This window comes from Indicator indicator, chromosome 5, assembly GCF_027791375.1.
Source record: "Indicator indicator isolate 239-I01 chromosome 5, UM_Iind_1.1, whole genome shotgun sequence".
Lineage (NCBI taxonomy): Eukaryota > Metazoa > Chordata > Aves > Piciformes > Indicatoridae > Indicator > Indicator indicator.
In genome coordinates, this window is record NC_072014.1 from 24342515 (window position 1) to 24354695 (window position 12181).

At 41.2% G+C, this 12181-nt stretch overlaps 1 protein-coding gene across 1 annotated transcript in view; it reads left to right on the plus strand.

Moving 5' to 3' along the window:
- Nucleotides 1–12181, plus strand: part of DPP4 (dipeptidyl peptidase 4) — a 41383-nt gene continuing 29202 nt past the window's right edge. The window contains exons 1-5 of the mRNA XM_054381231.1: nucleotides 1–54; nucleotides 9058–9085; nucleotides 10521–10688; nucleotides 11245–11339; nucleotides 11456–11530. Of these exons, the coding sequence (XP_054237206.1) occupies nucleotides 1–54; nucleotides 9058–9085; nucleotides 10521–10688; nucleotides 11245–11339; nucleotides 11456–11530 (420 nt within the window). The remainder of the gene's footprint in view (nucleotides 55–9057; nucleotides 9086–10520; nucleotides 10689–11244; nucleotides 11340–11455; nucleotides 11531–12181) is intronic.

Here is a 12181-nt window from a genome sequence, read left to right on the forward strand (position 1 = left end):
ATGGCCGAAGGCTGTAGAACCAGCAGTAAAATGCTAGTTAATCAATTTTCTAGGGTATGTTGAGGAAGTAAGAGTATATTTTCTTTCATTTTCTTTGTTTGCACAACTTTTGTTAACGTTATTGAGTGAGATGATACACTCCGCACAGCTGCAGAGGGATGTGTTTTTGGACTCTGATCTGTTTGTACTTTCCAGGTTGTCCTTGTAACTCTGGATGGTCATGTGAAACACGGTTATATCTTCATCAAGCAAGGCATTGCTTCTAGCTAGTAGGACAGCAGGCTAATTTGTTTTTTGTGCTCTTTGGTTTAACAGCTGAGTAGTTGTGACAGAATTCAGTACTGTAGAGTAAGGAAACAAAGTGTTTTCTAGACTGGACCTTTGGTTGTTTTCTGTACATGATGTGCATCTTGAGAAACGTGAAGATGTGTATGTTGGTCTTGACCATGTGTTTACAAATCAACATGGCAATTGGTTATGTGCATGGAAAGTTCTGCTGAGATTTTCAAAGTCCAGGTATCTGAATTACAGCATCAATGGATGCTGACTCTTCTCTTATTTCTGGGCAACTTTTTGCCACTTATCTCAAAAAAAACCAAACCAAACAAACAAAAAACCACAAACAACCAACAGATTTTTGATGTGACAGAAAATACTCTTAGTTTCAGAAGTTGGGAAGAGCAAGAGGAAGGGTCTTGTTAACTTAATCAGATGCATGTGTGCAGGCATAACACCTAGTGAAAGAATTCAGTATGCAGGCCTGAACTCTGCTGAAGAATTGGTGCTTGTCTGCCTTAGTGCCAATGCTCTGTCTTACTGAAAATCAAATGGGTTTTCTTCTTTCATAAACTGTAACATAGAAATCCTTTTTGCTGGAGAAGTGGCTGCAATTCAGAATCCATCATTGAGTTCTATAGTAAGTAGAAACACTTCTGTTGGATGACATACAGAATATCACTATGCTGTCAGTCTTGGCTTGTGTTATTTTGGTTGTAAAAGAGTAGGGCAGTGTGTCAGTCTCTTTACTGTTGTCTCAAATTAACGTGTGGAAAATTATGTAGCACACCCAGGTAGTTCTGCAAGTCTCCTTGGATAAAATAAGGATTGAAATGGAGAGGTCCCAGTTCAAAAACTTTAATTCCTATCTCTTCCCAAATCAGGCCAGGAGTGACGTCTGAGTAACAGCCATTATAGTTCAAGATCTGCAGGGTGCTTTTGAGTTTTTGACTAAAGGGTAATAACCAAATGTTTACTGTTAGCTAAGGGTGTACAGGTGGTGCACATAAAATTACTCCTTTAGAGGTTAGAGCACTTAGTTGCTGACAGTTTGATTACATGACTTTTATGAATGACCTCAGGACATGCAAGTCAGCTGAGGATCCCTCCTGGATGTGTACAGGTGCTGGCCTGAGTACAAAATGAAAAGTGGCAAAATTGAGGGGTGGTGGGGTGGAGAAGTAACTCATATTACCGTGACTGAAACCAAAGTCTGCCCTGATAAAAGTCACTGTAATTGTAATCAAGTCTTTATTTCATCCCAGTAGTTCAAGCATTGTGCAGGGAGTGAGAATGATGATTATTGATATACGGAGATAACTTAGTTTGGATTTTTTGCCTTTGGCCTGTGCTTCTCGATGTACTTTAATTTCATAAACTTAGAATTCATAAGCATAGAATTAGTTTGATAAATGGGCTCCAGTGCTGTGAAAGATTATGAAATTTTGCCTCTTCAGAGTTCTGGCTTGTTGACTGGAGTGTAGGCCTGGCAAACGAAACTCCTACTCCTTCTCTTACAGCCATTGTGCACAGGTAAATAATGCAGACTTAAATTCCCCAAAGGGTTCCCTAATTTGGGTGCAGCCTTTCACTATTTACCTTGAGGGTCTTCAGGCAGAACTGTGTACCAATCCTATACCCACTCTCTATTTTGCTACCTTATATTTAATAACTACATGGAGATACTTGCATCAAACAGTTTAGTCTCAGAACAGCTTTATGGCTTGTATTTGAAGTCTGTTGATGATAGCAGTGTAACGCTTTGAGGGGCTGTTCAGGCCCCTACAGTAGCAAATGGTTGCTTCTAAAGCATGAGTATCTCCTGTAAAGTTGTAGTCTGTCTGTTCATGATTCGCTTACCCAGTTACTTATGCTTCTCCCATTCTTCTCCCACTCTTTTCTTTTATAATTTTCCATGCAAAGGACAGACTGAAACATGCAATATCTAGTATTGTTTTAGTGGGGGGAGAGGGAGCAGGGAGGTCCTACACAACTGTCTGATCATAAACCTGGTTCCTTCACTTGAAAGTATTAATTCTGCAGTGGTAAGGCTTATCACTGTCATAGATAATGCTATGTGTGGGTTTCTGTGGTCTTTTGATAGAAATATGCCTAGAAGAGGCAGGAAAAACACAGTAAGAGCTGGGGAAGTTTATGACCGTAGTGTGCCTGAGGGTACTTTTAGTCAGATGCCTAACTGATGTGTTTGGTATTACTAGTGGCTGGTAGAAAGCCACCATAAAAAGAGATAAGGGTTACTGGCAGCAGAAGTCCAATAAATTTATGTTGTCATCCTGAATTTGAAGTTGAAGAATGTTGGGACTGCTGAGACAGTTTCATGCTTCAAGGACTCAAGAGAGGTGAGGTTGCAGATCTTCCTCACAGCCGTGTTAATGTATAACTGAAAATCTCTGAGTAGATCTCATCATTGTTCTGTTTGGGATAGTCATATCTACAGTTTTCCTCTGTTTATCCTTCCTGGGTTCTGTTCTGAACTAAGCAAATTTGTGACTGAGTAGTGTGGAGGAGTATCTATTGCCAATGTCAACAACCTGCTTGCAAGTAAACAGAGATGAGAGGCTTCTGTCTGATATACAACCACTGTATTGGAAGACCCGTGCCACAAGATGGATGAATATGGCAGCTGTGATCTGTCACAGTTTTCTTGGGAATAAGGGGACCTGTATTATTCTGGTTTCTGAAATGCATTAGGTTTATGCATGTTAGGGAGAAAGACAGAAAATCTGTAAGGGAATTTAAATCTGTGGATCAGTAATCGATCTTTGAAGTAGAGAATCTCTTGAATATTGATTTTTTTTTTTTTAATTAAGGTTTGGATAAGAATCTTGGCTCTGATTTATTTTTTTGGAGAACCATTATATAAATGGTGACCAGTAATTCATTCTGTTAATTTGGCTTCAAAGGGCTTGGATCAGAATCATGGCTGAAATTCTCTCCGAAGTTGTGTGGGAGATACAGCAGGTTAACTGCCTTGTTGTGAGTATGTTCTAGAGTTGTCTGGCCCAACTTGAGGCCAGCTTGAGGCTGACTGTTCTAACTATTCTCTTTTCCCCACGTATTCATGTATCTTACTCTTCATTACAGGATCCTTGTAGTCTTCAGGTTATATGTGGATGTATTACTTGGCTAGCTAGTGAAGAGATAAAGAATGGAAATGTTTTCCTGCTGTAGGTCCTTGATTTCTGTAATTGTCATAGAATCATAGAATCAGTCAGGGTTGGAAGGGACCACAAGGATCATCTAGTTCCAACCCCTCTGCCATGGGCAGGGACACCTCACACTACATCAGGCTGGCCAGAGCCTCATCCAGCCTGGCTTTAAACACCTCCAGGGATGGGGCCTCAACCACTTTCCTGGACAACCCATTCCAGGCTCTCACCACTCTCATGGGGAAGAACTCCTTCCTCACGTCCAGCCTGAATCTCCCCAGTTCCACCTTTATTCCATTCCCCCTAGTCCTATCACTACCTGATAGCCTAAAAAGTCCCTCCCCAGCTTTCTTGTAGGCCCCCTTCAGATACTGGAAGATCACAATAAGGTCACCTTGGAGCCTTCTCTTCTCCAGACTGAACAGCCCCAACTCTTTCAGTCTGTCCTCATAGGAGAGGTGCTCCAGCCCTCTGATCATCCTGGTGGCCCTTCTCTGGACACCTTCCAGCATGTCCATATTCCTCTTGTAATAGGGGCTCCAGAACTGGATGCAGTACTCCAGGTGGGGCCTCACCAGAGCTGCATAGAGGGGGAGAATCACCTCCCTTGGCCTGCTGGCCACACTTCTCTTGATGCAGCCCAGGATCTGGTTGGCTTTCTGGGCTGCAAGTGCACATTGACAGCTCATGTTGAGCTTCTTGTCCACCAGCACCCCCAAGTCCCTCTCCTCAGGGCTGCTTTCCAGCCAGTCCCTGCCCAGCCTGGATTTGTGCTTGGGATTGCCTCAGCCCAGATGCAGGACCCTGCACCTGGTCTTGTTGAACCTCATGAGGTTGGCTTGTGCCACCTGTCCAGCCTGTCAAGGTCCCTCTGGATGGCATCCCTTCCCTCCAGCGTGTCTGCTGCACCACACAGCTTGGTATCATCAGCAAACTTGCTGAGGGTGCACTCAATGCCTCTGTCCATGTCACCGACAAAGTTGTTGAACGAGACCAGTCCCAGGACTGATCCCTAAAGGACTCCACTTGTCACTGGCCTCCACTAGGACATGAAGCCATTGACAGCCACTCTTTGGGTGTGACTATCAAGCCAGTTCTTTATCCATCTCATGGTCCACCCATCAAACCCATGTGTCACCAGTTTGGAGACCAGGATGTGGTGTGGGACAGTGTCAAAGGCTTTGCTCAGGTCCAGGTAAATGACAGCAGTTGCTCTCCCCTCATCTATTAATGTTGTGACCTTGTCGTAGAAGGCCACCAGGTTTGTCAGGCAGGATTTGCCCTTGGTGAAGCCATGCTGACTGTACCAAATCACCTCTTCACTATTCTTGTGTCTCAGTAGTGTCTCCAGGAGAATCTGCTCCATGATCTTACCAGGCACAGAGGTGAGACTGACTGGCCTGTAGTTCCCTGGTTCTTCCTTCTTACCCTTTTTGAAAATGGGAGTAATGTTTCCCCTTTTCCAGTCAGTGGGGATTTCCCCAGACTGCCATGACTTTTGGAATATAATAGAGAGGGGTTTAGCAACCTCCTCTGCCAGTTCTCTCAGTACCCGTGGGTGTATCCCGTCGCGTCCCATGGACTTGAACACTTTCAGGTTCTTCAGGTGATCATGAACCTGATCTTCACTTATGATGGGCAGTTCTTCCTTCTGGTTCTTGCCATTAGCTTCCATGACTATTCGAGGAGTGTGGCTGGAGGCCCTTGCAGTGAAGACTGAGGTAAAGAAGTCATTGAGAACCTCAGCCTTTTCCAGGTCACTTGTGACCATTTCACCTGTCATTTAACTCCATTATCTACCTTAACTCAAATGTTGGGTAATGTAATACAAAAAGACTTTACCAGCAATAGATTGCTATATGTAGGATACTTCTGCTATTTTTATTTTTTGCTTTGTATGGGATAGGGGCAAATTTGAGAGGGACACCAAAGCTATTGATTGCAAAGATTATCTCCCTCTGGGGAAATCTCTGCAGACCCAGAGGGTGAACTGCCATGGGAGCTGTCACAGCACTCACCTGTTGGTTGTGGTCTCTATTGGATGTCCGATATCAGCCACAGAGTATCAGATAGAGTTATGGGTTAAGTGAGCCCTTGGGTTGATGCAGCACAGCAATTTTTACTTTGTTCTTTGCTGGTAATCCATTTCCATGCTCTAAGTGTCACAGATCTTGAGCAGTGACTGGAGACTTGAGTGTAGAGGGGGAAGATTTTTGAGTGCTTTTTTTACACACATTGGAAGAGAAACAGGGAAGGAGATTTGGAAAAAATAGCCTGAAATTTCACTTACTGACTAACAGTTGAATCAGTCAGGTTTCCCTTTTTGCATCTCTCACATTTCTCCTAAATTACATTCTTAGATTGTAGATCATTCTCATTCTTGTTCTGCTGTCACTTAAGAAGGGCAATACTCATTCACCTATTCTGAGTTGTTTTTTTAACCATTTCTCTATCTCTTTCTTTCTCATTATTGCTGAGTGTCATGGTTGTACCTGTCCTTCCCTTGTTTTTCTTCTAATCTCTCTTGGTTATGGTTGAATATGCAGTAAAGCTTCCATCATTACTGGCTTTATAGTTTTCCATCTTTTTTTAAGTTGGTTACGTAATTTCTTCTCTTTTTTTATTGCATATAGAAATTAGTAAAATGCCTTGACACTGCAGAAGAAGGACTATAGAATAATATAGAAGAAAAAACAGTACAGTGCTCTTCTTAGTGATGTCCAATGATAGGACAAGGGGCAATGGGTGCAAGCTGGAGCATAGGAGGTTCCACATGAATATAAGGAAAAACTTTTTCATTGTGAGGGTGACAAAACACTGTTAGAAGCTGCCCAGAGAGGTTGTGGAGTTTCCTTCTCTGGAGACATTCAACCTGCATGAATGATCCTGCTCTGGCAGGGGGTTGGACTAGATGATCTTCCAACCCTTAATGGTCTATGATTCTGTGATACATGTACCAAAAATTACTTGTCAAGAGCTTTTGATTTTTCGTGTGGTGATGTGTTGTGCAATAAACTTTGCACAGTAACCATCACGGGGCACATACAAGACAACCAGGTGATCAGGCCCAGTCGGCATGGGTTTATGAAAGACAGGTACTGTCTGACTAATCTGATCTACTGTAAGCTGACCTGTGTAGTGCATGAGGTAAGGGCCATGAACATTGTCTACCTGGACTTTAGTAAAGCTTTTGATGCTGTCTCCCACATCATTCTCCTTCAGAAACTTGTGGCACAAGGCTTGGATAAGTGCATTCTGCACTAGATTAAAAGCTGGATGTCCAGGCCCAAAGTGGGATGGTGAATGGAGTTAAATCTGGCTGGCACCCAGTCACTAGTGGTGCTCCCAAGGATTCAGTACAGGGGCCTGTGCTCTCTGCTATCTTTATCAATGGTCTGAATGAGTTACCCTTAGTAACTTTGCAGATGACACCAAGCTGGGTGCCTGAGTTGATCTGCCAGAGGGTAGCGAAGCTTTACAGTGGGGTCTGGACAGGTTAGACTGATGGGTCAAGGCTAATTGTATGAAGTTCAATAAAGCTGAGTGCCAGGTTCTTCACCTGGGTCACAGCAGCCCCATGGTAAGCTACAGACTTGGGGATGTGTGGATGGAAAGCTGCAACTTGGAGAGGGACCTGGGAGTATTGATTGATAGTTGACTGCATCTGTCAGCAGTGTGCCCAGGTGGCCAAGAAAGCAAACGGCATCCTGACTTGTGTTAGAAGCACAGTGGCCATCAGGAACAAGGAGGTAGTAATTCCCCTTTACTTAACACTGTCGAGGCCACATCTTGAGTATTGTGGTCAGTGCTCAGCCGCTCACTGTAGGAAGAATATCGAGGTCCTGGAGCATATCTAGAGAAGGGCAATGAGGCTCACAAAGGGCCCGGAACACGTGACCTATGTCTGAGGGAGCTGAGAGCGACTGGAGAAGAGGAGGCTGAAGGGAGGCCATGTTGCTCTCTACAACCACCTGAGGAGAGGTTGAAGCAAGGAGGGGGCCAGCCTCTTCTTGATGACAAGCAACAGGGCGAGAGGAAATGGTTTCAAGCTGTGTCAGGTGAGGTTTAGGCTGGATTGTAAAAATTTCTTTTTTTTTTCCCTGAAAGGGTTATTGAACATTGGAATACTCTGCCCAGGGCAGTGGTGGAGTTGCCGTCCCTGGGGGTGTTCAAGCAGTGTGCAGACCTGGTGCTTAGAGGCATGGTTTAGTGTTGCTCCTTCAGTGGTGCGTTGAGGGTTGGACATGATGGTCTTTGAGGTCTCTTCCAACCAAATATATTCTGTGATAGTTAACTTCCTGTTTACACCTTACACCTACAGAAACAAACTCAATTTTTCTTCTGAGAGTGACACATTGAAAAAAAAAAACAAAAAAAAACCAAAGTTGAAGCAAAATTGTTTCTCAACTTCCTATGTGTACCAGTTACATAAAAGGTTAAGAGCCTTCTTCCTAGAAGGACTTCCTTACAAAATCTTACTTAAGTTTTCACTTCTGTTGTAACAGAGGTATTACGATGTAAGTATCATTATGACAGTGGAAATACATATGCACTGCTGAGGGTGAGAATAGGTTATCAATGAACAGCTAGTCATTGGGAATTTCGGAAAATAAGTTTGTATGTTGAATAGTCAAAAAAGAAAAATGACAAGAAAATCAAGCCTTCACAGCCTGTCTGAGGAACCTAAGCATGATGGAAGCCATTTTGCTAACATATGAATATACATTGATCTCTATCTAGTTTTCAAAGCCACTAAAATGCTCTTGAATGTCAACAGCTACTTTATTTTGTCAAAATATACCTTTTTGACCATTCTTTGCAAATGGAATTGGAATAAGAAGAACCAAAATGCAGAATTCAATGTATGTTGAGTCTGTGGTCAGTGCCATAATGTAGATAAGTAAAAATATACTGGTAATGGCCTGTCTCACAAATTAAGAAAATACTTCAACTAGAACTTTTATGACTGTACCCTTACAGCCTGGTGTTATGTTTGCATATTCAGTTACTATGTGGAAGGTGTTGACAGAAAATGAAATTTAACTTTATACACAGCCAACAAATCTTAATAGTGGCCTGATTTTTAGTAATGAGACCTCAGCAAAATGTGTGTGTGTTACCAGGGAGAAAAGCATTCATCAGTTTGGAAAAGTCCCTAAACCTGTTTATCAGCCACCTGTTTTAAACTGCTCCTCCTTTTCCAAGAGAGAATTTTATTGCTTCCTGAAGCCCCTCTAATTGAAAATAACACTCAGTTAGGAAGGAGAAAAGTGATATTCCCAAGTAGACAACTGTGCATGAATATCAAATGCACACTTGTTCATAATCCATCAAATTAAATATTCATTTACTGCAGAATAATTAACAAGAAATTAATATTTTCAAAGAAACTTCATGAGCAAGAAATCTAGAGTAGTAGATTTTTTTTTGAACAGTCAAATTTTGGATGGAATTGAGGAAGCAATTTTTTTTAACCTTAGGCTAAAATTGTTGGCGATTGCTCTTATTGCAGTAATTAGCTGTACAGTCTGTGCTGTATATATGCAATGTGCTTATTGCTTGGAAATAAGAGTGCAACTGTAATAGCTGATATCTTTCTCTTATGTTCTAGATGTCACAAGTGTTTAATCTGCAGAAAGGTAACCTGCCAAAATTACTATGAGGTGCTTTTCTCTGTGTGTGTCCCAAGGACTTCACACTCAGCATAATGAAGGAAAAGGGTGCACGTAAAAGACTGGGACTCTCAGAATTCATAGAGGCAGGTTATTATTTTGGTTGATCAGTCACCACATCTGTACTGAAGTGTCTTTATCAATTGTTTTTATCTTAGGTCTTTACATTTGTACTGATAGTAACAAAAAAAGAATGATATAGCCAGTGGAAATAAAAATTGTTTCCCTTCTGGACTGTGTAGATTTGTATGAGGGTAGTTTTCAGGTTGACATTAAAAGAAGGAAAGAAAGAAACAAACAAAAAAAAAAAACCCCAAAACCAAACCAACCAAACAAAAAACTAAAACCCCAAACAAACAAAAACCAAAAACAAAATGGAAAAAAAAGGGCAAGTGAGGAAGCTGGAATGGGAGTGTGCACCTGAACTTAGAAGTTGTTATTAAGTTTCAGGCTTTCTAAAGAGTAGGTTGTGCACTGCAACTAGAAGTTGACTGCAGTGTGCTAGGGCTGGTGACCAAACTCATTACCTTAATTGGGTTCAAAGTTTCCCTTAGTCTTTTCATAGTAACCTAGTTACTTGCCTTTAATTTTGCACTCAAAACAGTAATGCTGCTGTAAACATTAAGATACCATTGTGAAAAACATATCAAGGAGGGTTAAATGTTTAACCACTTATTTCGTTATAAGCTTATCAGTAAGCATTCATGATTTAATTACTTAAAAAAAAATGAAAAGCAATAAAGTTTTCAGGGAAGGTCTTATTTGAGGCATTTCTTAAATTTCAGTTTAATGATAAGCAGATGAATCACAGTTGAAGGATTCATGAACAGGAACAGCCCTGTTACAGAGTATGTGATAGAATGCAGCAGCTACTTTAGTTTCAGGGTATCTTTCAAGGTCTTTACACCTAATCACATGGATGCCACGTTTCATTCATCTGGAAGATGTTGCCAGTCCACCACTTTGAAACATCAGTATATGTCTCTGCTTTCCATGGTCCACCCCACAGTGGATATCTGATGCAAATACTAGCTATCAGGGGTCTGCATTGAAGTTCCCAGAATGAGCATAGGAGGAAAAAGCACTAGGATAAATCTTTTCAATTTTTGAAGAGTACGACTTCCTGAGATAAGAGGGCCAGAGGTCTTCTGTTTATTTTTGTCACTATTGAAAAAGTATTTTCATTTACTCAAAAGAGAGCGCTTCTGTTTCTTAAAGAAAAATAGCAGCAGAGAAAAAGGTTCTGTAATTTTTACATGAGTTTATTGAGTGATCTAACCCATAGTCCTTTATTTTATGCTTGCTGAGTTTATTTTGCAGTAAAGCTTTAGTGCCTTCTCACTGCTAGAGCTGGTTAGCTAAAACATATCAGTAACCAGCAACAAAACCTCACTTATTGTAGTGGTCAGGTTAAAAAGCTGTAGTGGAACAATTAACAACCACGTCAACATCTCTCTTCTATTTCTTTCAGAAGGTACATCTGAGCCTGATTCACGAAGTACATACACTCTGCAGAATTACTTGAACAATGACTACAACTACAGAACATACAATTTGCAATGGATTTCAGGTAATTAATTTCTACATAGGTCATGAACATCAAGAAAATGTTCCACCTTGATTACACATCTTCCTGCTGAGATAAATACCTTTTTTTTTTCCTCAGGATAAAGTAATTTTTTTTTTAAATGATGCCATTATAGGAAAAGTCATAACTTGAAGAGTTGTGATTTCTTTTTTGCCTTTCTCTTTTTTTTTGCATGTGTGGCAAGCTATATTCTACTGCTAAAAGAGCATACATACTTCTATTTTTTTTTGTAAAAGCATGTTTGTGCTCTGAAATGTGTCAGCTTTCTGTGCATCAGGCTATTGGGGAACAGGAGGATTTACGACACTTTTGAGTAGTGCCCCATGGGAAGGACATACCGAAAGGCAGAGGCTGTGAGCCCCAAGACTTCATTTTGTGAATGTTCTTGTGCTATAAGCATCCTGTCATTACAGAAGTGGGAAACACAACATTGATCGGATTTTTAAATTTTATTTCCTGCTTAAAAACATGATGTGGGGGGGGAAAGGTAACTGTTGAGTATTTTACTTACTGTGTATTAGCAACTCTCTTCTTCTAGGAAATCAGTATCTTCACAAAACAGCTGATGGAGACATTGTACGTGTCAACGCTAACGATGGAACGTCCTCAGTAGTCTTGGCAAAGACAATATTAGTATGTTGACTTATATATATGCAGACTTTGGGAAAGGTATTGAACTTAGTATTTTGTTCAGTGTGTTTCTCTGGAATCAGTGCTTAGTATGTTCCCTTTCTGCACTTTGTTCACAGGATCAATACAAGGCAACCACAGCTATATTGTCTCCTGACCAAAAGTTTGCACTTCTGCAGTACAGCTATACAAAGGTACAAATGCAGGGGGTTTTTGGGTTTTTTTGGTTTTTTGGTTTTTTTTCTCTGAGGGTGAAACTGGGAGATAAAGGTCTGTAAAGAGCTGAAAGACTGAGATATGAGGAAGATATAGGAGAATGGATGAATAAGATGGATGTCTGCAGGGGAACAGTGAAGTTGAACAGGCAGGAGGAGGAGAAGAGAGACTGATAGTCTGTGAGCTTGGCATAAGAAATAGGACCACCTGAGAAAAGCTGGATAAAAAATGGATAGAAAAATATCACAAGGAGCGTGGGGAAGGATGGTTCCTCTGGGAAGGCAGGCTAGAAGAATAGATAGGCATGACTGTCCAAGGAGTTTTGTAGGTAAGGAGAACGGTTGAATAGGTACACTTGTATACATACACTTGCACATATATAGTATGTATGTAATTGTTATGTTGTGGTGTTAAGGCATAAGAATATAAAACAAGTAAATGAAAAGCAGCATGTGTTTACAAGAGAAGACTGTCCTCTTGTACTTGGAGTGGACTTGGGTGCCCTAGTTCTCCACTGTCAGCAAGTACATGGAAAACTTCCAGCATAATGCCTCACCCTGGCTTCATGCTAAACCATCCAGCAGAGATCAACCTATATTTATGCCAGGTGGCATGAAAACCTGTCTCCG